At 41.0% G+C, this 26,770-nt stretch overlaps 2 protein-coding genes and 1 long non-coding RNA gene across 5 annotated transcripts in view; 1 reads left to right on the top strand and 2 right to left on the bottom strand.

Moving 5' to 3' along the window:
- grm8a (glutamate receptor, metabotropic 8a) overlaps nt 1–925 on the bottom strand; it is a 354,028-nt gene extending 353,103 nt beyond the window's left edge. The window contains exons 1-2 of the mRNA XM_021320621.2: nt 829–925; nt 204–413 (exon numbers count right to left, since the gene is read on the bottom strand). The gene's annotated coding sequence lies outside the window, so the exon portion shown is untranslated. The remainder of the gene's footprint in view (nt 1–203; nt 414–828) is intronic.
- Nucleotides 926–3,073: 2,148 nt separating this feature from the next.
- Nucleotides 3,074–26,770, bottom strand: part of znf800b (zinc finger protein 800b) — a 35,559-nt gene continuing 11,862 nt past the window's right edge. For all 3 annotated transcript variants that reach the window (XM_036149139.1, XM_036149138.1, XM_036149137.1), the window contains exons 2-12: nt 25,526–25,630; nt 21,875–22,205; nt 20,012–20,107; nt 16,954–17,097; nt 12,179–12,359; nt 11,884–12,061; nt 11,632–11,794; nt 10,321–10,685; nt 7,789–8,919; nt 6,246–6,357; nt 3,074–4,919 (exon numbers count right to left, since the gene is read on the bottom strand). In XM_036149139.1, coding sequence (XP_036005032.1) covers nt 6,256–6,357; nt 7,789–8,919; nt 10,321–10,685; nt 11,632–11,794; nt 11,884–12,061; nt 12,179–12,359; nt 16,954–17,097; nt 20,012–20,107; nt 21,875–22,205; nt 25,526–25,582 — 2,748 coding nt within the window. In that variant the 5' untranslated portion in view covers nt 25,583–25,630 and the 3' untranslated portion in view covers nt 3,074–4,919; nt 6,246–6,255. The remainder of the gene's footprint in view (nt 4,920–6,245; nt 6,358–7,788; nt 8,920–10,320; nt 10,686–11,631; nt 11,795–11,883; nt 12,062–12,178; nt 12,360–16,953; nt 17,098–20,011; nt 20,108–21,874; nt 22,206–25,525; nt 25,631–26,770) is intronic.
- Nucleotides 25,638–26,441, top strand: LOC118566604. Its single transcript, XR_004933136.1, has 3 exons — nt 25,638–25,740; nt 26,119–26,120; nt 26,221–26,441. It is a non-coding gene; the product is annotated as an uncharacterized LOC118566604 (long non-coding RNA).

The following is a 26,770-nucleotide window of genomic DNA, read 5'->3' as shown; positions in this document are numbered from 1 at the left end:
GAGAGAGAGAGAGAAAGAGAGAGAGAGATCAAAGTCTAGGCGTGTGTGCTGATTATGCAGCCCCAATAGGCTCGATTCTGTGGTTCTGATTGCAGCCTAATTAAGGACCAATGCAGAGAGAGAGAGAGAGACAAAGATTAGATGAATTCATATGTCCACGTCCAGTGGAGCAGTATGCATCAAGTTCAGACGCCTATACTCACCCAACAACTGGTAGGTACTGCGCAGGGCATGAGACAATCTGGCATTAGGCACCCATCACCGGAGGAATGCGAAGACACCCACTGGGAGAGTATTAGAGGGAGGAAAATCAGAAAAATCAGGTTCCACCCACGATGTGGGAAAGGGGAAGCATCCCGCGGGGTCCCTGTCCGCCTTAGGCAACTTCCTTGCGGAGCTCAGCAGTTTCACACCTCAGGAAAAAAAAAAGAAAAAAAAGAAAACATATAAATATATATTCAGTCCCCCTGAAGAGAAAGAGATTCTTTTTGTTTCTTTCTCTCAGAAAAAAAACAACTAAAGATTGATTGCAAGACAAAAAAAAAAAAAAAAGATCCGCAAAGGACACGGAGCTGAGTCGTGACGCAAACTGTAACTATTAACTCCGCACTTGTTTAAGGAGACAATGGAGATAGACGCTGTCTGTGGAAGCCGAGGACCAAGAATGAAACTGAGATACAGAGAGAGAGAGAGAGAAAGAGAGAGAGAGAGAGGGGGGAGAGAGAGCGAGAAGGAGATGGAAAGAGAGGTGGAGGAGGGGGGGGGGGGGAGACAGAGCAGAGGAATTTATGATTCGCGGCGCTGATCAATATTGTTGGTAAAACCCACCTGATTAGGGCGATCCGAAAGCTCCCACGCACAGTTTGCGCGTGGACGCCCCTCCTTTAAAGTCCGCTTTTTGTGTGTCGTGCACACGCGCGCGCGCACACACACACAACCCCCCTTCACTCAGATGCTCCGCGCTGGTGCACGACGCACCAAATCAACGCCTAATTGCACCACTGTCCTCCTGCAGACTCCCTCCTACACATTCAATTAAGTTTATTGCTGATCTATCGGATGCGTTTCTCTTTCTCTCTCTTTTTTTTGTTTGTGTGTGTGCGTGTGGTCATTTTAACACTTAGTAAGTCATCAAAATATTCGCGCGCGCTTAATTGAAAGAACTTCCCAATTCATTTTTTTTTTTTTTTCACTGAGCTGATTCTCCCCTCCTTCAACCCAGCTCGCCTTGTAAAAGCCAGCGCGCCGTGGCTCTTTGTGGTGAACGGAATTAGACAAATGAACCGCATCCCATCTGTGGTGTAATAACAATTTGATAAGCTACGCGTGGAGGCAATCGCAACAAGACTGGGATGCTCCCTCTGTCTGACGGTCGTTGCGGGGGGAAATGTGAGCAACGCGTTAAATTTTTTGGCTCCTCCGGCGGCGGAAGGGCGCAGAGGCACGGCACAATGGCACCATCTAGCGGTGAGAGGGCGTGATTACATTACAGTGTCAGGTAAACGCGGGTGGGTGGTTTTCTTGCTTTAATCGAGGGCCAAAAGTGCCATAATCCTGAATAAACACGTACATGGTTGCGTCTGGATAAATCAGAATATCATCAAAAAGTTTATTTCAGCGATTGAACTCAAAAAGTGACAACTTTATTTATTCAGATTCATTCTATACCCGAGTTATGTAGTGCAACTTATTTGTTTATGATCATGGCTTACAGCTAATGTTCTAATATTAGTTTTTTATGATCTATGCACAATCACTGCTAAGAGGCTGACTTTGAAAGTTGCCCAGATACTGACTCCCTCATTATGGAAAGGTGGGTGGGGGTGGGGGGGAGATTGATCAAAGGTTGTCATGCACCAGGAAACATTACTTGAAATATATTGTGATATTATAATCTACTGATATGCATCTGTGTGTGTAATAATTTTAATATTGTGATATGATACATAAATATCTGGAAATAAATTAATTTGCTAGTTCTTACAAAGTAATTGAAAATGGAATTTAATAATTGTGTAATCCAATTATTATTATCATGTATGGAAATTAGATATTTCTGTATTGAACAAAGGTTATTTAATTCTTGTGTCTATTTAACTGGGTTTTGTTTATAGAGGATAAAAGGTACCCAAACTTATCAGCCTGTGATCCCTAAAGTAACCAGAGAGCAGGAACCCTTGCAGAACCGTGTGCAAGCTGGATTGGTGGTGGTGGATTGTTTTTTTTTCCTTCTTCTTTTTTCCTTTTGAAAATCATGACAATAAAGTCATAGAATTGCGAGCAGTAGTGATTTTATAAGAACTCCAAAAAACACTGTCTTCCCGCTGTTAAAATGAGGAATGTTGAGCATCTTGTGAAGTTATATTTTGGTTATCGGTCTCGCAAATATGTACTTATTTAATCTTTTTAGCAACTCAGCATCAAATTATCAGGACTTTGAATGACTGTGCAGAAGACTGTGACTTCATTCTCACAATTTAACAAAAACAAACCAAAAAAAAAATAAATAAATAAACTGTATGCCTTTGTTGATTACAGAAAATTAAAAAAAGGGCCACAGAGGAATACATTTCTACCCCCAAAAAACTAAAAGAAATCTGAGATTAATTTTACATATTTGTGAGAAATAAACTGGGATGTTTTTTGATGTTGGATAATCGTAATTTTTAAAGAAAAAAAGTTTTTTTCCCAAGATTAAAAGCATAAATTAAAACACGCTACATTCAAACAAGTATATCTCTGAGATTGTGGTGTGACGTCCAAAGAAGTTTAAGCAAAACATTTAACACAAAAATGCAAAAAATAAAAAATAAAAAAAAAATGATAATAATTATAATAAATCCTAACATATGAGGCTTACATTTAAAAATTACTTAATGTAAATTAACTTTTTTACTGAAAAATGTTTAAATGCTGATGCATTTACAGATCTATTAAATTTAGATTAAACTTCCCCTGCAGCCCCCTAACCCTAACCAGCTGCAAGGTTCCAGACATATATGATGGTTTGGTGCAAAAACTTTCAACTCATGACTCCTACAGGACAAAAATAAAAATTCACATAGAAATCCACTCAGGGCCTTTAAGTAGTATGTTTTTATTTATTAAATAGTGGCTTTTAACATTCTGGTCACATCTGAAAAGGCTTTTCTACTTCTGGTGGTCTCTAGAGGAAAAAGCTTAATAACATATTACAACATATGAAAGAAAATACACAAACTTAAACCTTCTTCGCTTTGAGAGCCGGGTCGTTGTGTCGACAAGTTTTAACAAACAGTTAAAAAAAATATAATAAAACCAAAACAACTGACAAACGAGGAACATAAACCAGCTTTCGAATGACACGCTCACGACCGATAACTAAATAAGCGTGTGATCTATTCCTGCTAGTCCTCCACACAGGATGAGTTGATGCACAGTGCGTTTGCTGCAGAAGCCTTTGCTGTTACAAAAATAAAGGTTGGTCTTTCTTCGTTTCTGCTTGTTCTTTTTCATGGCTTACAGTTTGAACATTAAAGACATATCTACATTTGGTCTTCCTCGGCTCCTCTTCTTCTTGGTCTCCTTCATTCCCCCCAAAAAACTCTTCTCCAGTGTTTCAAAGACTACCTTTTAGGAGCCGTTGGCGAACGAGCTCCACGGCTGGACTCACAAAAGCACATTTTAGTAGCAAACAATACACAAACTAGTGAAAATAAATGCGTTACGTTGGTCAGAATTAAAAGCTAAGATCAGACAGCTGATGTACATTTTGCTCCAGTGTAGATATCTGTGTAAGCCTTTCAGTCAGGAAATGTTCTGCTTCCTATAGCTCACCCAGACCAGCTCTTAGGCACTGAGGATGTAAGGGAAACACAACCGCGTGTGATCATAGACCTATAGAAGGATGTAACATCCAGATGAAGGTAGGTAGAAAGTCAATTCTTCCAGTTATTGACCCAAAGAGCTCCGGCAGTACGACTGTGACCTGTTGCCAATGGAATCGTCCATTTTTTTTGTTGCGCCCCGTCTCGCTGTAACTTTGTCTCTCGTATCATTTAAAGTTTCCAATCGTATCATAAAAAAAATGAATGGACTCGTAGTAAAGTTCAATGTGGAGCCAAGTCGCCCAGATAATGAGGCTTTAGCATTAAAAAGAAAGGGGCTGCTTTGTATGTAAACGGAGAATATTTAAACAGAGCTGTTTTTGAATTTCTAAACGCAGCAGTCCGACCAATCAAAACTAATTCATACTGTAGGCGGGTCACCGTTGGGTCGTCTCAGTGCTGCAAAGCAGCAGGGAGCAGTAGTCGATTCATTAGGAAAATAACTGAGAGGGACGGAAAATTACATTTTCTCATCACCCAAAAAAAAACGTTTGACTGTAAACAAGTTCAACGGAGCTGATTTGAGACGCTAGTGAAATAGCGTAGAAACAGGCGCAGTTGAGCCTGACATCTTTGACGTTGTCCTATTCCCCCTTTTTCAGCAATAAAATACAAAATATATTTCATACGTAACCCGGCTGAGCCCGTCCAGTTTCTGATCCCGTGTTTCCGCTCACTCACTCAGACTACCTTCATCCACTTCCTAAATGTAGGATAATATAAGCAAAGCAGTAAATATCTGTAGTTTGCATATAGCTCCGTATTTACACGAGTAAATACAGATAGATACATATTCTATGTACAGCAGGTTGGAGTTTCTGTGTAAATAGCAGCAGGCGGTCTGGTTGCGTTGTGAAACGACACGTCAGTGTCAGCCGTCTTTTGGTTCTAATGCAACTCTGCTCTTCTATAAGGCTCTGTTTACGCTCTTCCTTCATGTCTCCACGTCTTCCTCGTACTTCATCTAGTAGTCTCATTTTTTTTTCCAGTTAAGTGTTTGGGTTTGCTGAGTAATTGTTTGTGGCTCTCCTTCATTTGGGGCAGCGTGTAAGTCTGAAAGACAAAAACAGAGAAGGGGGGAAAAAAAAGAAATGAGTGGAATATCAGCACAAGTGGAAGAAAAGTTGCAGCGTTTTGCCTCTTAAAGCTTTTCACGTTTGGTCATATTTAGAACCACAAACCTTAAAGTGCTTTATTGGGATTTTATGCGACTCGCCAACACAAAGTAGTACATATTGTGAAGTGGAACAAAAACAAATGTTCAAACAAAAATCTGAAGTTTGCCGTATATTTGTACTCAGCCCCTCTGGTGGCTCAACACTGTGTAGATATATCTTTGCCTGTGATTGCAGCTGCAGGTCTTTTGGGGTTTGGATCTACCTGCTTTTCATGCCTACAATCTGAGATTTCTGCCCATTCTTGTTTAGAAACAAATCCCAGATTCAGTCAGATGGGATGGAGAGCATTCGAACAGCAAAGTCTTGCAACAGATTTCTAACTGAATTTAGGTCTGGACTTTGACTAGGCCCTTTTTAATACATCTGGCTGCTGGAAGGTGAAATGTCATTATTTCTAAGCTAATTTAAGCTTCCTTAAAATGTGTCCACTACCCTATCCCTGATGTGTCTGCTGTGTTCCTCGGTGCTCAGGATTTATTCTCTAATGCTCTCTAAATGGTAAAAGAAATGGTAAAATGGTAAATTTAATGCTCTCTAAGACTCCTCTGGACCCTTCCCAGAACAGCTGTGCTTACACTGCAATGAAATTAAACACACGTGGACTCTGTTCTCTAATTAAAGTGACTTTTGAAGGACACTCGATGCACTGGATTTGATTTAGGGGCATCTGAATGAAGGGTGGGGGGGGGGGGTGTGAATAGAAAAGCCCTCCACACTGTAATTTCCCCCACTTCACAACTATATGCTACTTGGTCTTGACCTAGCTCTTAAAATCCAAATAAACTCAGCGGTTATAAAGTGAAAATGTAAGAAAATAGGATAGATTTAAAACATTAAAAAGCTGAACTGTGTCGTGATTTTTAATAAGCAGAGAGCAGCGGTGTGATACACAAATGAGGACGAAGGAATTAAGGAAACAGATGGCCGGTGTGCTGACTAGTGCGTTCGTATCTCTACCAAAGGGAGTACAGAAAGAGTCAAATCCTACTTTTGCCACATGCACAAAAACCCTAAAAAACTAAAATCACAACATGTGTAAGGGCGAACTCTTAAAGAGGCAGGCTTTCAAGAATGAACTGAGCAGCTCAGCATTTCCGCCTGATTTAGGTTTGTGATTTGGGGGCAAACAAAGAGCGGCAGGAATCCAGAGGATGGGACATAAACAGCGGTGGTGTCATAAAGGAATGCTCTGTATTCTTACACTGTGTGTTTCACCAGACCAGAGATTTGGAGCGGGTGCTGACGCCTTTCCTCCTGCTGGCTGTTCCCACCGTGGCGTTTCGATGGCTTCGCTTGTGTGACTCCAAGTACAACTAGATTCAAAGGGAGGAAGACAGTGTTAAAAAGAAAGCAAAAAAAGACTATTTCAACACTCAGACACGTAACAATTTCATATATTCTTAAGATCGGTTTATTTCCCATCACTCATAAGCTTTTGAACTGATAAGGGTCATTCCCAAATAATGAGGTCTGCAAACGTACGTTATTTCACACCTGCAGAAAACTTGTTTCTGCTTCATCTTTTGAATCGGACCGGCTGCGGTTCTCATGCGAATGACGCCCAGGGTCATGAAGCCCGTTGTTCTTCCCACAACCAACGAGTAAGCTGAGTAACAAACCTGGGTGTTTTACTACAAAATATAGCAGTGTCATGCATGACTTTTACTTTTCAAGGCTTCGAGCTTACGGGTCAGATCCTGACTGACGGTGAGCTCGTCTTGCCTTATTAGGAGTTTGTCAGAACCTTTTTAGTCCACCCACTAAGGGCTGAGCACAAAGAGGTTAGAAAACAGGCAGCTTTCCTGACCATGAATCCAAACTTATAGCATTTTGATCCAGGATCCACTTTTTTTTAACCAGTGCCGTCTTGTGGCATGATGCTCCATCATGCTGAAAAAAACATTGCTCATCACTGTGCTGCTTCTGGTTGTCTGGGCAAATTGGCCCCTGTAGGATTTCTGGTCCCATTCTTTATTTAGGGGGAGTGCTTTAGGCAAATTGTGGTTGAGCACAATCCGTTGGAGAAGAAACCAGAAGCATCTCAGTCTGCGACATAATCAGGACTCACGGAAGCATCCACCCTTTCTCTTCAAGACAATCCTGTTAGCCAAAGTCACTGGAGAGAATATCTTTAGTCCATGATGCTTCCTGCGGAACAGCAGTCTGTTGGTCATGTTTTTATCAGAGATAAGTGGACTAAACAAAAAGTGTCTAGTTCCCAGTGTGTGTATGGTAGAAACACCCGGCTGCCGTGCCAACCCAGTCACGGTCTCTATGGGAGGTAGTCCGGACACTTTGCCCATCTCCAAACTTTCTTCCAGCGGCTAAACCGCTTCCTTAAAGCTCTTAATGAGTCAATAAATGCTTTATTTAGGGAAACTCTACTAACAGCAAAATATATCACTTGTGAAGCTTTCTGATGCAAAGAAGAGTGATGCCAGCCAGGCATGAGGAACTCCTCTGCTTTCCTAAGTTGATTAGACCGACATCAGCTCCTCGTTAAAGGTTTACAAACCATCTCACTCTGAGGCAGCTTGCCTTTCATCTGATCGCTCCTCAGAGCTACCTGGACTGGCGGCAACATTAAACCGAAGAAGTCGAGTTTGTTGTCAGGCTGGACGTTTTTTTACCACGGCTGTTTGATGACATAACATTGTGAAATCTATCTTCTCTGTTCTTACCGCTTCATCAAAGCTTTTCTGCAGACAAGCAAACGATTTGTTTCGGCAAGCTGAAATCCGTACCTTCTTAGCGAACGCCCGCCCGCACTGGTCACAGGCATGCAGAGAGAAATTCTTCGTCACTCTGACTTCTGTGGACGACGTGACGGAGCTGCTCTCCGATTGGGCGTCGTGTCGGCGGGTGTGTGGCGTCTGGTTGCTGGATGGGGTCGAGGACGAGGAGTTGCGCGACAGCGAGTGTTTCTCGCTGCGGCGGGTCAGCGGCGGGCTGAGGGGGCGGGGCTGGGGGACCGTCTGCTGTCTGTCCTGCTTGCGGGTGACGGGGGGAGACGGCGCCAGGACCGGAGAGGAGAGCTCCTGCTGCTTCCTGGTGACGTGGGTGGGAGGCAGGCTGGAGGCTGGCGGCGCAGCTGTGGACGCTTCTTGTTTGCGGGTGATCGGGGGTGAGGGAGACGAGGACGAAGACGACGAAGACGACGAGGAACCGTGACGCCCATTCATCTCCTCTTTGACGCTGCCGCCCGTCCGCTTGCTCGTGCTGTTCAGGACCACCTCCGCCAGCCTCTTCACCGCCCTGCTCTCCAGTTTGGGCATGATCTTCGCCAGGTAGGCCGACGACTTCTTGTGGACGACGGTGACGTGGCGCAGGACGTCCCGTTTGCGGCGCGACTCGTAGCGACACAGAGGGCAGCGGTAGAACTTGATGAAGATGTCGTTGCCGTCCGTGTGCAGTTCTATGTGCTTGGTCAGGTTCTGCCGGGAGCTGAACTGTCGCTTGCACAGTTTGCAGAAGAGCTGCTTGAAGTCGAAGCCCACGGACAGTTTGTTTAACTTGGCGGCCATGTTGGTGCCGCACGCGTTGCCCCCGCGCGACGACGATGAAGACAGGGTGGGCGGGATCTTCGGGCTGGAGGGGGCTTCCTCCTCCTTCACCTTCAGAACCGCTTGTGGAACGCCTTTCGCCGCCGCGCTGTTGTCAGCGGGAGACGGAGCGGGGCTGCTGTCGATGTCGTCGTCGTCGTCATCCGAGGCCTCCACGGCTTCCTCCTTCACTCGTACGTTGTTGCTGAGGTTGACATTAGTGCTGCTGTTGGGCGTGGTCACAGCCGGGGCAGAGGGCGGTTTGGCGGCAGACTTGTTGCTTTTCACACTGTAGATCTTGTGAACTATGCGCATGTGTCTCTTCAACATAAGCTGAAAAGAACAAATGGAGTGGTTTAGGAAACTCACAATCAGAGAATCTCTTCCAACGGTGCCTAAATATTCACACGCCTTCAAACTTTACACAATTTGTCACATTCTAAACACAAACCTTTAGGTGTCTTGTTCCCCTTTTGTGTGACATAAAGAAGCACTTAGCTGCTAAATAGAAAGGAAATTAAACATGGTATTCAAAGACTTTTAAAAACTAAAAGTCTGCAATGTTAGGCATGCCTATTTATCTTATCTGACCAATGTAACAATTTAGTCAGATCGGATACAAACCGGACTTTTATCCAAAAAGCTGAGTTGGTAATAGCGTAGTCAAAAATATTTCTATTGATATTTTTTCAAACATCTAATTTGGCATGGTATCGATACTAAATATTTTGCATTCGAGGCAAACGAAGAAGGAAAACCCAAAGATCTTGACAAGTCTGTGTGCAAACAGCGCTTTAAAGTGGTGCGACGAAGTCAAGCAGCACAACAAACTTGGCCAAACATGTTAGGGACTGACAGCCTGGCCTTCATGATGAATTCCTACAGGTTAGTAAATTAAAGTTACTGTTCATAATTTTACGTATTCAATGTATTACTGAGGTTAGCGCTCCCAGTGGACCGCATTAATGTTGTGTGATTAGCTGTTGCTAGCATGCTGATATGCATGTGTTATATTTAGGTTAAATATTTAGCATTTATTTGCACACTTATTTAACTAGCATCTGTGATTGTGTTGAGAAAGCATGTTCCGTGTTGAGATTGGAAAAGGTTAATGAGTTTTTCATGTTAATAAAATATGTCTTTTTTTATCCTTATGGTATCGAAAATTATATGGAGTAGAAGATCTTCCAGTGTATCGATATTGAGAGTAGCAGCTGTGGAGATGGTTTTATTTAACAGAGACGGGGAAGCTGGGAAACTATGTTGGAAGAAAGAGAAAACTTGAGTATTCACTTTCTAGCGGGAGAACAACACTTAACAAAAGCTGCAACGGCAGAGTTTTGATGAAAGTATATTCATGTGTTAGAGAGTCAGATGCCAGACCACAAAACTGATGTTAGCAGACGCTCTCCGTCCAATCTGAGCTGGAGGCATTTCTACTGGTAGAGAAAAACCCTAAAAGGCTGGTTCTGGAAAGTATTCACATGAGACTCAATACTTTTGCATGTCACACTTATAATTTGTTATAAATTTTCAAAACCATGGATTATTTTCATTCCACTTCATAATATCCTACTATGTGTTAGTATATCTCATAATATTTCAATAATACACATGATCTGTGGTTCTAATGTAACAAAAAAAGGGTTCAGGGGACAGAAATGTTATTGGAGGGCACTGTGAATACTCTCATAACCAAAGCAGCCTTTAAACTGTGATAGTCAATTAACAAACCTGCGAGCTATAGTTCCTCTTGCACAGGGTGCAGCGACAGGAGGCCGAGTTGCTCTGTGAGGAGGCCGGAGGCTGACTCGGCGCCTTCCCTTGGGTCTGGTTCGACGTGGTGGTCTTGGAGCTCACAGGGGTGGGCTTGGAGGTGTGGCCACGTGTTGGGGAGGAATTGTTGCTCTTCCTCGGAGGTGTGACCTCCAGTGAGAAGGGCTGGCCTGGCCTTGACGCGATGTTGGGCGTGATGGTGTCCCTCCTCAGACCCCGGTGCACCTCGTCAAAGTGCCGCCGAACGTTGGCTTTGGTGGCGAAGGTTTTCATGCACACTGGGCAGGACTTTCCAGTCGGCGTGCTGAGAGTCCTTGGTCGGCCTTCAACAGCACCAAGATAATGATTATTTACTTTTTAAATAAAAATAAAAAACATCCAGTAGTCATCTAGAATAACAGAGACGGCAGCCAGCACAGGATTTAGAGTAAACTGGATCAGCTGAACATTTAAGCTCCAAAAACTAGTATATGAAATTTAGCTATGTCTTTACAAGCAAGATGAAAGGAGCGGCTACATTTACTTTTGACCTTTATGAAGTTTAAAATAGAGATGCAGCTAGAAATCTGCTGGTGAGTGCAATCGACCTAATTTCAACTGATCAGCTGAGACTGGTACTGAACTAAGAAAGTATAATTTATTTAACACACTCAGATGTGACCGCAGAGTTGACTGACGTGATTAATTGTTCTGATGTGAAGCTCTTAAAGTTTTTGTAGAATGGTGTATTTAATTAATAACGGTTGGTCTTCGATCGCGCCGACAGGCTGCTTTATTCTGAGCCATTGCAGAAGGTCAGGCTCAGTCTGGCATTATTTACAATTGATTTATTAATTAAGCAAACCGGGAACTATGACAGTTCTAGGACAATGCCACTAGATGGCGCCACGTCTATTTATATTTGTTCATCGTGCTCAGAGCAAACTATCTTTCTGCTCAAAAAGACTATCAAAACACTATCATGATGGAAGCTTGGTGTATATAACCTTAATTTATCATGATCAAACCGTCTTTTTTTATAAGCTTATTACATAACCTTTAAGGTTTAGATCAAACCACCAAAGTTATTAAAGAGAAATTGGAAGCAGTTAAAATTGCTCTTGGGACACCCAAGCTGTATAAAAAAAACAGTTGATGGAAAATTACACATGAAAATCTATTAAGTGTATCTCTGTTGGAATTGTCTTTGTAAATCACAACAAAACTATTTGAATTGCTATTTTATGGAACTGGACAAAGCTAAAGGCTATTTTTCATTTACATTCTTACCTTTCACCATAGAAAGCAAGCTAGTGGGAACTGTGCGCGTCTCTGTGAACTTTCGGAGCTCCTCCAGTTTAGTCTGGTGCATTTTACGGCAGTGACGCCTGATACTCCGACGCGAGTTAAAGTCTTGGCCACAGAGGCAACAGGAGATGGTCACATCCTCAACCTGGATGGCCAAGAAAAAAAAAACATAAAGACATACTTTATCCCAAAAACAAGACCGACCTGATAGAAAACAACAAGTTTATAACCTACCCCGCTATTGGAGCCCTCGTCTTCAGGCTTAGCCGGCTCCTCCTTAGCCTCATCGTCAGCCTCCCATTTCTTCGGTGCTGGGCTGCTGTGGCTCTCGGCTCCGCTTGCCTGACTCACTGGATTGTTTTCCACACCCTCCGTACTTTCTCCTTCCCAGGCTACAGGACTCTCTCTGGCACTGTGAGGGACAATGACAGGAAATAAAATGTGTTTGTATATTCTGCTTGTGAATATAAAGTCTCTTATTTTACCACAACAGTAACACGCATTGGTCTCTCGTTAGAACAAGACTGACCTGGTTGTGTGTGACGGATATCTCGCCAGCTCCTCCTCTGTGGTGAGGTACTGGAACACCGCCTTGTTGGTGGTCTGAATGGGCTCTAGTCGGACCACGTAGTCTGGCCGGTCAGCTCTGGGATATATAGCGTCCAGTAAATCCTTCATGGCTACACTCTGTCTGTCGTCGCCAGAAGAACCTGTAGGAGCAAAGCCTCCGTTATTTCAAACTGAGTACAGGTAAAGGTTTGTTATAACCTGATGCCAGAATTAAAGACACAGCCAACGCCAATGTGTGAATTTAGGATTCCTATATTTAGCGGAGGTCCCCGTTCATCTTCAACAGTCTTTATCAAGTTTTGGTCAGTTCATGTATTGTCAAAGTTGGGCTGAGAACCCAGATCAAGTAAGGTGTTGAGTGAATTTCCTGAAAGGAAAGCGTATAGTGTAATAATTTCACTATAACTCTTACAGGAGATAAAAAAGCACAAATAAAAAGGAACAGTTTAGCCCCTGTTGACAGGGGCTAAACCGCATCCACAGCAAACAGTGAGGATCTGTGATAAAACATCTTTCTATACAGCTTCAACTTTAACTCAGAGAGAAAATGAATAATTTATCAGGAACATGAAGAAAATATTTTTACACATATTGAACAAATTGTACAATGTCCTGCAAAAGAATGGATACCTTTAGGACTTCACACTTTGCAACAATTAAATGTATTTAATTGTGATTCCATGTTAAAGACCAACATAAATGTCTTAGGTTATAATTTAGAAGCAGAAGAAAAATTATATTATCCACCTTTTATGCCAATACAGTTAAATAAAATGTAATGCAACCAGCTGCCTTCAGAGGCCAACCAATCAATACATATAGCCCCCTCTGTGGATTTTGACCTCAGATTAAACACAGCTGCTCTGTGAGGAACATCAGTGAACAAACATCATGAAGGCCAAGAAATCAACCAGACAGATCGGGGGGAGAAGTTTAAAGCACGGTGGAAAGAGAATGGTACAACTACTGAAACATGGCTATCCACCTAAACTGACAGGTCAGACTAGGAGTGTATTGAGCAGATAAGCCAAGAGAGCCGTGGAACCTCTGGGGGAGCTGTACAAATCTAAAAGCTCAGGTGGGGGACCTTTAAAACAGGACAACTAAACGGAGCTGCCATTTAAGAGTGTCAACAACAAAGCTATTGTTAAAAGGAAATCCTGTTAGCAATTTGCCACAAACGACGTAGGGGACACAGTAAACAAGCGGAAGAATGGGATCAGCTTAGATAAAACAAATGATGAAGTTTTTGGCCTCCAAGCAAAAGCGCTATATACAGCATGCCCACTGTGATCCATTGTGGATCCAGTGGGCAGTAAGACTTACCCTCAGTTTTCTGGTACATCTTAAAAAATAGAGTATTGTGAAGAGGGTCCATGTTTTTCTGTCACTTCAGAAAGTAAAACTCATACATGTGAAATATTTACAGCCCTCATTTCTTGTAATTTTGATTATTATGGCTACTGACTCTGACAACCCATAATTCAGGGTCTCAAAATTAGAACTTTACACAACATTGTTGTTAAAAAAAAACATAATCAATCATGTGGAACACTGCTGACTTGATAGATGTCCTAAAGACAGTCGCTGACCCACAAAAGGTTGTTACTATAGAAGATGGTCGTTTGCAGAGTACAATATAAAAGAATATTCATAGAAAGTTGAGTGGAGGGAAAAAGTGCCACAGGAATAACTGCAGCCTTGGAATGGAAAGTCATTTAAGCATCTGGAGTGGACTGAGGCTGGTCTCAGCACATCAGGAGCCATTAAACACAGACATGTCCGACATGTTCCTCGTGTCAAGCCCCTCCTGATCAAAATCATTATCAGAAGTGTCCTACCTGGGCTAAGGAGAAAAGGAACTGAACTGTTTCTCAATGGTCCAAAGTCCTGTTTTCGCATCAAGGTCAATTCTGCATATCAATGTTCTGGAGTCTGGAGAAAGAGTGGAGAGGCACAGAATCCACGTTCCTTGAAGATCAGTGGAAGGTTTTCACCGTCAGTGATGGTTTGGGGTGCCATGCCATCTACTGGTGTTGGTCCGCTGGGTTTACTGAAGTCCACAGTCAAAGCTGTCATCTACCAGAAGAGTTTAGTGCACTTTATCCTTCCTTGTGCTGATAAGCTTTAAGTAGGTGCGGGTTTAACCTTCCAGCAGACCATGGCACCGACCCACACTGCCAAAGGTACCAAAAAGTTACCAGAAGCTGGTTTAATGACCATGATGTTTCTGCGCTTGATTGGCCAGTAAACTGTCCTGAACCCCATACAAAATCTCTGGCCTGTCGTCAAGAGGAAGATGAGAGACATCAGAAGCAACAAGGCAGATGACCTGAAGGCAGTTGTCAGAACAACTTTGGCTTCCATCACACCTCAGCAGAACCACAGGCGGATCACCTCCATTTCATGCGAAATGAGGCCCAACCAAGTACTGAGTGCAGCACAAAGAACTTACTTTAATACATATACATACTTCTATATTCTGATTTTCTGAGATACTGAATTTTGATTATCTGTATGCCATAATTATCATAATTAAAATAAATAAAGGCTTGAAATGTGTCATTTTCTGTGCAGGGAATGTATATAACATACTAGTTTCACTTTCTGAAACGAGTATCAAAAAATATTCAAATTTTTACAACCTTCTATAATTTGAGCTGTTACTGTAAACAAGGTGGTAAAAAAAAACATTTAATACTCTAAGGCGCTACATTAGTGTGACTGTCAACAGCAAAAATACACGTGTTGTTGCTCATTTGGTTTAGCAAATACTGCTATTCATTCAGCGCTTTCTTTCTCTACAGCACATATAATAATTTTGCCATTAAGCATCATTAGTGTGAAAATGTCCAATCTAGTAAAAAAGGAAGCTGAAAGGGAAAAGATTAATCTGTTCAGACTGTCATGGTACATTGTGATGAGTGTGTGTGTCTGTGTGTGTGTGTGTGTGTGTGTGTGTGTGTGTGTGTGTGTGTGTGTGTGTGTGTGTGTGGGGGGGGGGGGGGTAAATTGAGCATTTCAGGGGAAAAAATGATTGCTGTAACCACAAACAATCAATGCAGAGTATCAACAGTGGAAATGACAGCAATTAGGTCATTTAATGATGCAATATACATCCATTCAGCTATAAACTCTTGATTGAGGAAACCCAAAACACCAGCGTAGAGGACAGCGTCATTGCAACCCCAGGCAGATGATGATAAGATTAGGATGGATAATGTTCATCCAACGGTAATTGGTAAGGTGAGAAAAAGATATTGACTTCCCCTGTTGAGATCGGTTTCTCTTCCCGGGTACAAGGAGGGGGGGGATTACAGAATTTCTATCAAGAGTTAAGAGTGGAACCATGGAGACAGATTGCAGCTAATGAGAATTTTAAAAAGCTCAAATACTGGCAAATTAAAGTCTCTCTCATGGAGTTAAAGTTGGGCTTTGTGTTATAAATAACCAAAGGAGAGAACGTGTTACTGTGTGCGTATGTCTCTCTGTGAAAGTGCAAGGACAAGAATAATAATTAGGGAGACAGATGGCATGAAAGTGAGTGAGGGATCCTTGGAGTGACAGAATGCTAAAGTAAAAAATGTGAAGACATCCAGAAAGAGTGAAGAGTGAGTTTGTTTGTCGTAAACCTCAAGTTCCCAAAAACGGAGATGAAATCAGGTTAGATCCGGCCTTGTGGAGAGGATCGTGGTTGGTCAGTGTGCTTACTGAAACATCTTTAGTATGCACAAACCGATTTTTATTTATCCTTCACTTGTTATGAATGTTAAATGGCTTTTCATATGGAGAGTGGGCATCTGTGCTTTTTGATGTTTTATGCTTTTACTTTAGGGTTTTGAGTTAGAATTTCAAATATGTATGTGTGAATGTTTTGCTTGAGTGGATAACAGCCTGCTTGCAGTGCCTTGCACATTCTGTACCCTTCAACTTTTCCACATTTTGTCCTGTTAGAGCTGTAATTTACCTTATTTTTCAGACTATAAGGCGCACTTAAAAGTCCTTAAATCTTCTCAAAAATTGATGATGTGCCTTATAATCCGGTGCGCCTTATGGTCTGAAAAATACGGTAAATGCCTTTTATTGGAATTTCACCACTTTTACAGTTGCAAGTCTTTGCACATTTTTTACTTATACTTCACATCGTAGGCAGTGCTCAGTCAGATTAAATAGAGTGCATCTATTAAAAAAACAAAACAAATTCTTAGGTCAGATTCTGTTAGAAATAAGTCTGGATCATTCTAACACAAAGATATGCTTTGATCTAAACCCTTACATTGTAGCTCTGACTGCTGGAAGGTGAAATGTCCATATTTTCAATATAACTTTGCTTCAAAGTTCTCAACAACTTTATCCCTGGTCTTTCTGCTCTGTTCCTTGGTCTCTTCTTTCGCTAATGTTCTCCAACAAATTTCTGACACCTTCACAGAACTGCTGGATACATAAAGGCATCAACTTACACACCTAATGGGGTTACTAATTAGGAGACTTCCAAAAAAACCTTTGGTTGCACGGGGGTTTATTTAGTGGTGCCACAGTAAAGGGCACCACTTTTTTTTCCCACTTCTCTGTAAAATGAAATGCCTTACAGCTATGCATGACGTCATCTTGATGTGTCACATACAAATATGATGAGATGCCTTAAAAATGTGTGGCTGTAACGAGATGATATGTAAAAAAACGCCATGCCGGCTTCCAACATTTGCCAGGCACAGGACGCGTTGCGTTACTCACCGTCAGATTCAGGCAGCCGTGATAAGCAGTAGTACTCCTTGTGTGTGATGAGATTAGGGAGGCCTCTGAACAGACTGCGACACAGTTTACACTCGAAGATGGTGTCTACCTCCCTCAGAAGCATGCTTCTGAGCTCGTTGGTGCCTGCAAGTAGAAGTGAGCAGATGGATAAACTCTAAGCATCTTTCTATACCTCATTATCTCATCTTAATATGATCTTCCAGGAGTAAACGCTAACCCTGCCAGAAAACTTTACTCAAAGAGATCTAAATTGAAATATTTGACATGCTATACATTCAAAGTGGGTTTGGTGGCAATTAAGTCCTTTTTCAGAATATGTAACATATTTCCACAGACTAAAGACTGTTTAATAGGTTTTTATTGAAATAGAAAACAAATTCAGTCTAGATATTGACAACGACCATTTTATTTATGCTCCCTTTCCTGTGAAGGATTTCAGGAGAGCAGGATCTTGACTCGTCTTTCACAGAAACCAAAGGTCACTGCAGAGCCACCAAATAATCTAAAATGCAACAAACCCTCAGAGGTGCCAAACTCATTTCTATATTGGGCTACTTTGGCACCATGAAGTCATTAAAATGGCCGGTAGCACGTTTATAGATGATACTTTTGATTTCATAGTTCCATTCCAGTTCACATAGAAATGTAAAAAACTTTTACAGTAACATAAAAAAACACCATTAGGCCCAATTTAAACAGCGTATCTTCAAAAGAAAGTTGATATCGGGGTGAGTTACACTTTAAACTCATCATTCTGCATCACTTTTCTCCTTTTGGACAGTTTTGGGTTGTTTTAATGTGGTATGGGGGAAAGCTGTTACTAAAGAAAAAAAAAATCAACATTTGCTACAGGAGGCACAGTTTTAGCTACACTTTAAAAGAATATATGCTTACTTTATGACATGATGTGCTTTTTTTGGCTCTTGAGGGCCGGATAAATTGCCTTGGCGGGCTGGATTCGGCCCAGGGGCCTTGAGTTTGACACGTGCTTCAACAGATCAGGAACTTTACTACGCTACTGTTGCTCCCCTCCTACTACACATTTTCTGTCAATCAAGTCTTTGCTTTTAAGTTTTTGACATTTAATAAAAGCCCGATTAGTGGCAACAAATAACAGTTGTGTGATGATTTATTCATTTTTTCCTCCTTTTACTTCAGGACAAAATGTAAAAACCTGAGCTGACTGCTTTGGGATTGCTTGACTAAACGTGAATGATTAAGTGGCAAATGAAAGTGTTTTGGTCCCATCTGTGATATAAAAAAAAAAAAGTCAAACCATCCTGTCCCCAATCAGTCCACTTTCTCTTTTTCCAGGTTTCAGGTTCCTTTTGTTTTAAAGTGTTTAATTTGCATATAAAAAATGTCCCTTTTGACTTTGTTATATCTCTGCCATCAGCTTGCTGATTAAAGTGGAGATTTTTAATCAAATCAAGTTGAACTTAAGTACTGATAGCAATTTTAGACATTGCATTTGTCGGTATAAGCTGTGTAACGTCTACGATCTGCAGAAAATTCCCCTCAAATTATGCCATTACACATCCAGACACAGATGCAAGACCAAGGAATAAACAGTTTTGTCGAGTCACAAACAGAAACACTAAGGACACACACTTTGGTTTAGCCAAAAGTGTGTTTTTGGTTCAACTTTGCTGCGTTTGTTTAGAACTAGCTGAGTAGCAGCGTGTTTGTATACTTCAGCAGAGCATCAACACATTGAACCCACAGCATCACTCCGCCTAACAGGAGACTTGTCCTAATGCTGACAGCAGTTTAGTTACTTTACTTACTCTATTTCATTTTTATATAATTCAATGTTCTAAACATTTACACACATTAACCCACTTGTCCATCTACAATTAGCACTAATGACTAATAACCAATAATAACTAATAATAATAACTAATAATAACCACTAATAACCAATGACCTTAAGATTTTTCCTGTAAATCACACAAATGGACTTTTTCCACTTGTCTGTACATGGCCAGTTTGCTTTATTGTGTCAAGTTTTATTTTCAACTCATTAATTCTGTCATTTGGCCAGAAATATGAGTCCATTTATGTGCTGCCAGTCGGTGGTAACACCCCGGTCTTTAACATCCATCACACATATTAAGGCTAACTTTGAGGATTCTCGTGAACCGTTTTGAATCAGTAATGCTAGGGTTACGATTATATGTAGAAAAGTTCAAGCCCACAATCTGCTGATAGGTAATCAGTAGGCTACAACAGAACTGTATGTGGTCATAATATTTTTAGCTTAAACAGTCTTCAGTGCTGATGCTTCATTTTAAGTATTGATGAGGATTAAAATGAAGTTTGATGAAGCTGAGATGTAAGAAGGTATTTAAATAGGAAACATACATTCTATAATGTTGATAAATGTCTTGTTTATTCAGGCTACGAGAGAGAGCAACACTTTCAGCACACAACAGGAAGGCTAAACTAAGATCAGCAAAGTCACTTCATTTCCTAACATTTTAACTATTATGCTGATTTGTTAGGAAATGTTTGTTTAGAACTAGTGGGAGTCTTTCGGAGTTTAGGTTTCTTTCTCTGTAGGAAATACACATGAACACTTAATAAAGCTTGCTGTGCTAACGATGCTAATTGTTCATTTAAAATGTTCGAGACAGTTTCAAAAAGGATAAAGAAATAGTTTTTTTACACCTTAATGTTATTATATAAAAATACATTTTGTGATTTGCTAAAATTAGTAATCCAGGTTAAAACAAAAGTCAGATAAAGCAAATCGGGTCACAAATTCTGAACAGTGCAGCTCTAGAAGAACATATAATAAACAATAGAGGTTTTTTTTAAGCATTTCAGTATGCATCCAAAACAACCCGCTATAAATTATCCAAAAAACACATAACTGAGCAAATCTATGTCCTCATAGTGAGGGTTTTAATCACAGTGTATCACAGAACAACACAAGGAAAAAAACAGGACACACGCTATGACAATAATGATTACAAGCTGGAGGAAAGAGGTAAATAAAAGAGGTAGGAAGCAACAAGAGAGCAGAGACACATACCGGATCGGAAGCATTCAATTATCTGCTGAATCCCGGACTTGGAGGTCTGCAGAGGCTGTTGGAGCAGAGGAGGATCGCCGGGCTCAACACAGAAACCTGGGCAGAGAGAAAGACACACTATTTTATCAAAGTCAGCTCCTGCTGGTTTAAGAGGAGGGCCGTCCTGGAGAACTATGGCATCACAGAAGTCAGCGTAGATGCTATGAAGCGAAGCAATTGCTGAAAGAGTACACAAAATGAGATCTATACAGGATAGTGATTCATGCTGGCCTCGTTACCTTCTATCATACTAACACACTAACACCATACATGCTCTTCTCAAACACAGACACATCATGGCGAAGAGAAAGCAAGATATTTCTTCTTTGTAAGCACAGAAGAAAAAAATGGTTGCATTAAAAAAAAATGAGCATTCACAAAGGTAAAGGCTCTCAGTGGGGCCTAATGGAAAACATAATGAGGAAACGGCTTGTTCATTACATTGTCTGTGATTTTAGGTAGTTTAACAAAGCCCAGAGTAGCTTTGCCACTTAAGCTGTCAAAACGAGAGAATTTCCTGATTCACAAGAAAAAGGGAGGTATGGGTTTGTTGATCTTGATCACAACAGAGTTAAGGCTCAAACAGGAAGCAAAACTCCTGATGAAGAATCTTTTTTTTTTTTTTTTTACTAACATGCTCTGCTAAAAATGTTGAAATCTCAAAACCATAAAGGAACCGCCGTGATGTTGTTTTCCCTTTATCATCTAATTTGCGAGAAACTGCTTTTTCGCGGTGATGGATTCATGAAACGAGTCGGATATGTTTGCTTTAAAAACAAACTAAATAAATCCATGAGCTTTCAAGCTCCGTCTGTGAGACTGTTGTCACTAATCGCTAATATCGGATAATAAACGCATCTTAGAATTTCAGCTCTGCAATTAATTCACATTTGCTTTAAAATACTAATAGAACAGCGACTGTTCTCTCACGCGTGCATCATACTGTGCCCCTAAAATAAACAACAATTCAGATTAAGAAGGATACAAAGTAAGATTCTGCATGTTGTTTTTATATTTTCTCCTATTATAGTTCCCAAAGAGAAACTGAGTTGACTTATGGCAATATCAGCAGGTCAAACCTTTGCAAAACCTGGAGATCAGAGATCGGACACAAAATTGCAATCAGTGACAAAATTGCAATAGACAAAAAAGGTCGGAAACATGAATGGCAACTGTGGGAGGAGTCTAAAAAAAGTGACGGGGATTAAATAAACTAATGCGTGAAAGAGAGCATTGTCTTCTTCTTCCCCCCCCCCCACACCCCTACAACCAGGCCGCTTTAATCCCAGCAGGACAGGTCACCGAAGCCCCATGACCCCTGACCTCCACGGCCGAGTGTGCAGGGCAGGCAAAGATCGGCGACAGTCCTGATTACTGTAAGCGCTGCAAGTTCACACTTAGAAATGAACAAAGTGCTACAAAGGATCTGAAAAATCCAAACACACTGTCTAAGTGTGCAATAAGGAGAGCCACAATTCAACTCCAAATACCATAATTGGAGCTTTGATTGCTACAAAAAAAAAAAAAAAAAACACAACAGGGTGCCCACTATAATTATGCAAAAACTTGCATGAACAATTACCCAGCAAGCAACGTTTGGAAAACCTGAACCGACTAGTAACATCCATCATGGCGCTCGGAGCCAAAAACGCCGCTTCTTTCCTTTAGTCGATTTCCCAGTAAGAACAAATCGTTCGGTTTTATTTTGAGCAGCTGAACTCGGTGCTCTGGCAGGAACGAAACACGGCGGTGGGGGGGGGCAGACGTCTGACAGCCAGACGTAGCCAGAAGGTGAATGGATCAAAGCAGAATGAGAAGCAGCACCTGTGTTGTGAGCGTGGCTGTTGGTGGGGGTGGGCTGGACCTGCGCCTCGGTCTGGCAGCTCTGGTCCCGGGTGTCTGGGGGGGGGCTGCTCCTGTGGGGTTCCAGCAGCAGCGGGGGAATGGGCTTCCACAAAGACTTGGCTTGAGGCTGGGCAGCAGTGTCGCTCTTTTCCTGGGCCTCCAGCGGCGTTTCCTTGTGGTCCCAGGTTCCCGACAAGGTTTCAGGGGAAGGAGGATTTTGGACAAGGATCTGAGCTCCTCCCTTGGACTGTCCCTGTGGTGATTGCTGAGTGTCCGAGTTAAGTTCCTCCATGTCCGCCTGACCACCACCCTAAGAGCCAAACCCAGAGAGGAAAAAATGAATTACACAACAGAATACTGACCTGAAGTTATACCTAAAACCAGCATCATCAAATCTATCATTCAAAGATGAGGGATTGCTTGTGATCTAATATCACGACTTATAAGAGGAAGTCTGCCTCTACCAGCTTTGCACACCTAAAGATGAACACTGTTCTAAGTAAAATAGCTAAGGCAACGTCAGATGAGAGCGTTTGTGGACAAAAATATATTCACCTTGTAATTTATTGTTAAAAAGTAGCAAAAAATGGTTGGATATTGTTGAATGCCGGCTTCCTAAACGTCTCCATTTCAAAAGTGCACGTGTTGACAGGTTGATTCTGGGTGTTTGAGTACAAGTTCCCTGACAGTCATGGTGTCTAACAATTTTTTCTGCCCTTTATGGCCTTAAAGGGCCGTTTCAATCCTCTTCTAGTGTCTGAGCTAATTTAGATCTGATCCGATTCTTAAAAATCCTTTAAAACAAACTCTGTGATATTTATCATCTCTGCACATGCAAAGATTGTTTTAAACATGGATTGATTTTAGCTTTTTTCAAATGGAAGCAACAAACAATAACAGGTCGAATTTAAAACTGTGCTCTAGAGGAAAAAATAGGTTAGTTTTATTTGTACTGTGAAACAATTGTGCATTTATTTTGGCGGGTTCTCAGCAGTGACTCGGAAAAACAAAGCGTGTCTGACTTGAATGTAGTGATGTGGGAAATTAAATAAAGGATGCCAATAAGCTTTAAAAGACGGTCACTTTTGGGACAATTGCATCTGGTAAGCAGAATTAGTAGTAATGCGTTACAGATTTTTATCTCTTCAGTTTTCTTTTTGTCATACTTGGCCAAGCCTGGGAAATCCTAAAAGCAGCTTTTGTGCTTTTTCAGACTGTAACCTGGAAAATCAACCCACACCATCGGTAAAAGTGTGGCCTCAGAGCACGTGGACGTGGACGGTAGCCATGTGTATGACCATTAATCTGAGGAGAACCATTATCTTCAGCATACGCCGCCATCCTCCTGCTGATAAGTGACTCCACTCCAGCTTTTTAGATTTTACTTGTATGCTGTTGTGTCTGTTTACCAGACCTCCCTCCTCTTCCAGTCTCTAATCTTTTTTTTTCCTTCCACACAAACCAATTTATTCTCATTTTTGTCTGTCTGTGTCCGTCTCGCTAACTGCGTGCGTCCCTGCTGCCCTTGGAGATGGACGAATGAGTCCACATCAGGCGCACTACGCTACGTCATCCGCAAGACGTACCACATGGGAACTGGGCCGCTCCATACGAACAAACGCACACGACACGGCGTCACACACATGCTCAGCTGAGACGCCATCAACACCAAAAAAATAAATAAAAAAATAAAAGCTACAAAAGAAAAATGTAGATCTAAGGTGTTAGATTACCAACTTATAGTTGTGAAGAATAAAAAAGGTATATATTCTATTACAAACAGCAGAAAATGAGCCCTTAGGGAGTCATCGCTGTGACTCGTTTTATGAAGGTGGGCATGACCCGTAAGAAAGGAGACTGATTAGAGAAGGAGAACTAGCTGTGCAATTTACTAAAACACAACAAGAACAATACATTTTAAAAAATCATCAACCTAGAATAGACAGTCTAAGTTATGACTTTTAAACATACACATTCCAATGATCTCAGAATTCATATAACATACATGATAAGGTAATGAAGTGGTTTTTATGACACTTAATTTTATCCCTCTAAAGCCTGATGCGGGTAATTGTGAGGAAGCTTCACATTTTTAAACAGAAGATCTTTTTGGTTGCTTTAAAAAATGAAATAAAATGTCAGGCTTTCAAATTTTCTTTGTATTGTAATTGATAAGTTAGACCAAGAAATTTATTTTCTTCATGTTTTCGGCATTTTTATATAGGGTGTTCATTTGTATGTTGTAAATAGCATGTTTGGAAAAGTACTGACTTTGTTGAAGTGGTAGAGGTCTCAGAAACGTTTGTATCAAAAATGATAAATTTGGAGTTATAGGGTTAAAATAAATGACATAAGACATGCTGCAAGACTTCCCATATTTATGTTATTCTGTCAGCTTAACCACAAACGTCTATCTCAGTTTCCTTCCACTTCAATTGGACTGTGGTTAGGGCTGTGCATAAAAATCGATATAAAGATTAATATCGATATTTTTAAAAACGATTTAATATCGATATTCTAGCTTTCAATATCGATATACCTCCCAACCTCTAGGGGGTGTTATCACAGCGCAACCATTACAGTTCACAGCGAAGGAGAGCAAGTGAGACGAATTTGTGGAACGGCCGACAGGATTTTAGAAGCTCCTTTGTCCCTAAAATCAGATGTTTGGGCACATTTTTGGTTTCTGTGACGCGTTAAATGCATTGAGGCAAATACACTTTATTTTCCTGTTAATATGTAAGTGATCAATAAATAGAACATAAACATAATATTTGGCTGATTTTGGTGATTGAATCACTGAGCATTAATTCAAAGTAATAAATATCGATATTGGAATCAAAGCAAGCTGAGCTATGTATCGAGAATCGTATCGTATCGTGAGCTGTGTATCGAGAATCGTATCGAATCGGCTCATCCTAGATGATACCCAGCCCTAACTGTGGTTGTAGAGTGACAAAATGTGAAAAAGTTCATGTCCCTGTAAAGCTTAGGATACTCAAAAACCAAACGTAGAGAAGAAATATAATATTTCTAAGGGGATTTGAAACAGGAGGATGCCTGTTTGTGAGATAAAAGAGCGTGCTGTTTCGCTTGTTGAGCTATGAAAGTGTTTGAGTAGTTCATCTCTGACATGAATTAGAAAGCATTAAGACCATGAGCTTCTGAAAAGAGCTCACTTCTATCATTGTGGCATGCTGTTTGATGTAAGCGCAGTCCTACCATTTATTATTTTTGAGATTTGCAAAGATTCACCAAAATGGACTTGCTAACACAAATCTCGGTCAAACTCCCTAAAAGACATAACAGGGTAGAGAGGAATAAACCTTAGGCTCTATCATCCTGATCCTAATCGCATTTAAGTCACTGTAAGACAGAAAGACTTTAGGTCTTCATGTCAACGATTGAGGAGGACTTTTACCAAAACATTATATATTGATTCATGTAATTTTCTGTCTTATTTTTGGGTTAACTATGACAGATTACACGATGTCTTCCTCGTTTTCTTCACACATATGGAAGCCATGCGATTAGACATAGGCTCACTTTGATAAAGCAAACATTCATCTGAACCAAAATGTGACTGTGTCTCTGGGGGACAAGTAACGTGTGCGTGTATTTTTCTAGTACCTGTCTGCGCAGACAGTGAGAAGTCTTCCTCCCGGCTGATTTCGTGGCCTTCGCCATGGTCCCGAGACTGGCCTGGTGCGCCACGCGTTCACTACCGGCGTACACCTGTAAGCGTAAGCCAATGAGTTAAACACTTCAGCTGGAAGTACGACTAAGACACAAAATGTCTGTAGCTCATCTTAGTCTTTCCAAAATATCTAAAAAGATAATGAAACGTCAGAATTTACTATTCGCTTTGTTTTCATCGTTGGGTGTTTTCTGCAGATTCATGACATTGGCAAACTGTTAACAACAGGAATGGAAACATGGTCGTTCTTGAACAACAGGCAGATCTTATTGGGACTGTACAACAGGACCTTAAGCTTACAAGATGTGACCCGCGATAACTCTGTCAACCATCTTCCACACACTACGTTTCTGAGTTTAATGTGAATGCAGAGCAGGTTCTAAAATGACAAATGTCCTGACAGTATAAGAGGATTTTAATGCCGGACCGCCCCAGATTGGTTATCATGAAATCCTTTCTTCTTTTCACGACTGCTGACAACAATCCGCTTTGGTGTTAACGTCCTCCCTGTGTGAGGAAGACAAAGCTGTAACGTGTTCTCAGAAATTAAACTAGTTTATTTATTCAGTACAGGGGAGTTGTAGCACAACGATTTACAACAAAGTCGGTTCATTTTATCCTTCAGGAGAGTCTAAATCTACCTAGGCTACAAATCCTAACCACACTGATTCAGCTAATCACCAATATATACACTAAGGAAAAGGCTAGAAGTTTGTCTTAAATCTTCTCTGCACCCTCATTGGCTGGCCTCCCTGCCAATCACAATTAACAGTTAGTTTAATTAATACTTTTGCAGATTTTTAGACATATATCCTAGTTCTGAGGTAATAAAACTACTAAAAGTCATGTGAAGCCTCATCTTTACCCAGATGCCTTTCCACTAATAGTAATCAGCCTTTAGTTCGTACAATAAAACAATAAAGACAGTTTAAACTCTGTAATACTGCATTTGTTTTAAAATAGTAGTGAGTTCCTGTTTAACAGCAGAACTCCTCGATAGAAAGGCTTCTTAACGTTACAATAAATCAACAAAGGATTCCAAATCCCGGTAAATCTACGTTTTCTCTATTTAAGACAATAAGTTGGACACCACTGTTATTTATTTTAGTGAATCTTGTAAAAAAAAAAAAAAAAAAAAAAGACAAGTATTTTATGACGTGGTTCACACTACATGTCTA

This window comes from Fundulus heteroclitus, chromosome 17 (genome assembly GCF_011125445.2).
Source record: "Fundulus heteroclitus isolate FHET01 chromosome 17, MU-UCD_Fhet_4.1, whole genome shotgun sequence".
Lineage (NCBI taxonomy): Eukaryota > Metazoa > Chordata > Actinopteri > Cyprinodontiformes > Fundulidae > Fundulus > Fundulus heteroclitus.
Note: the sequence above shows the minus strand (reverse complement) of the source record. Positions and strands in the feature narration are given on the sequence as shown.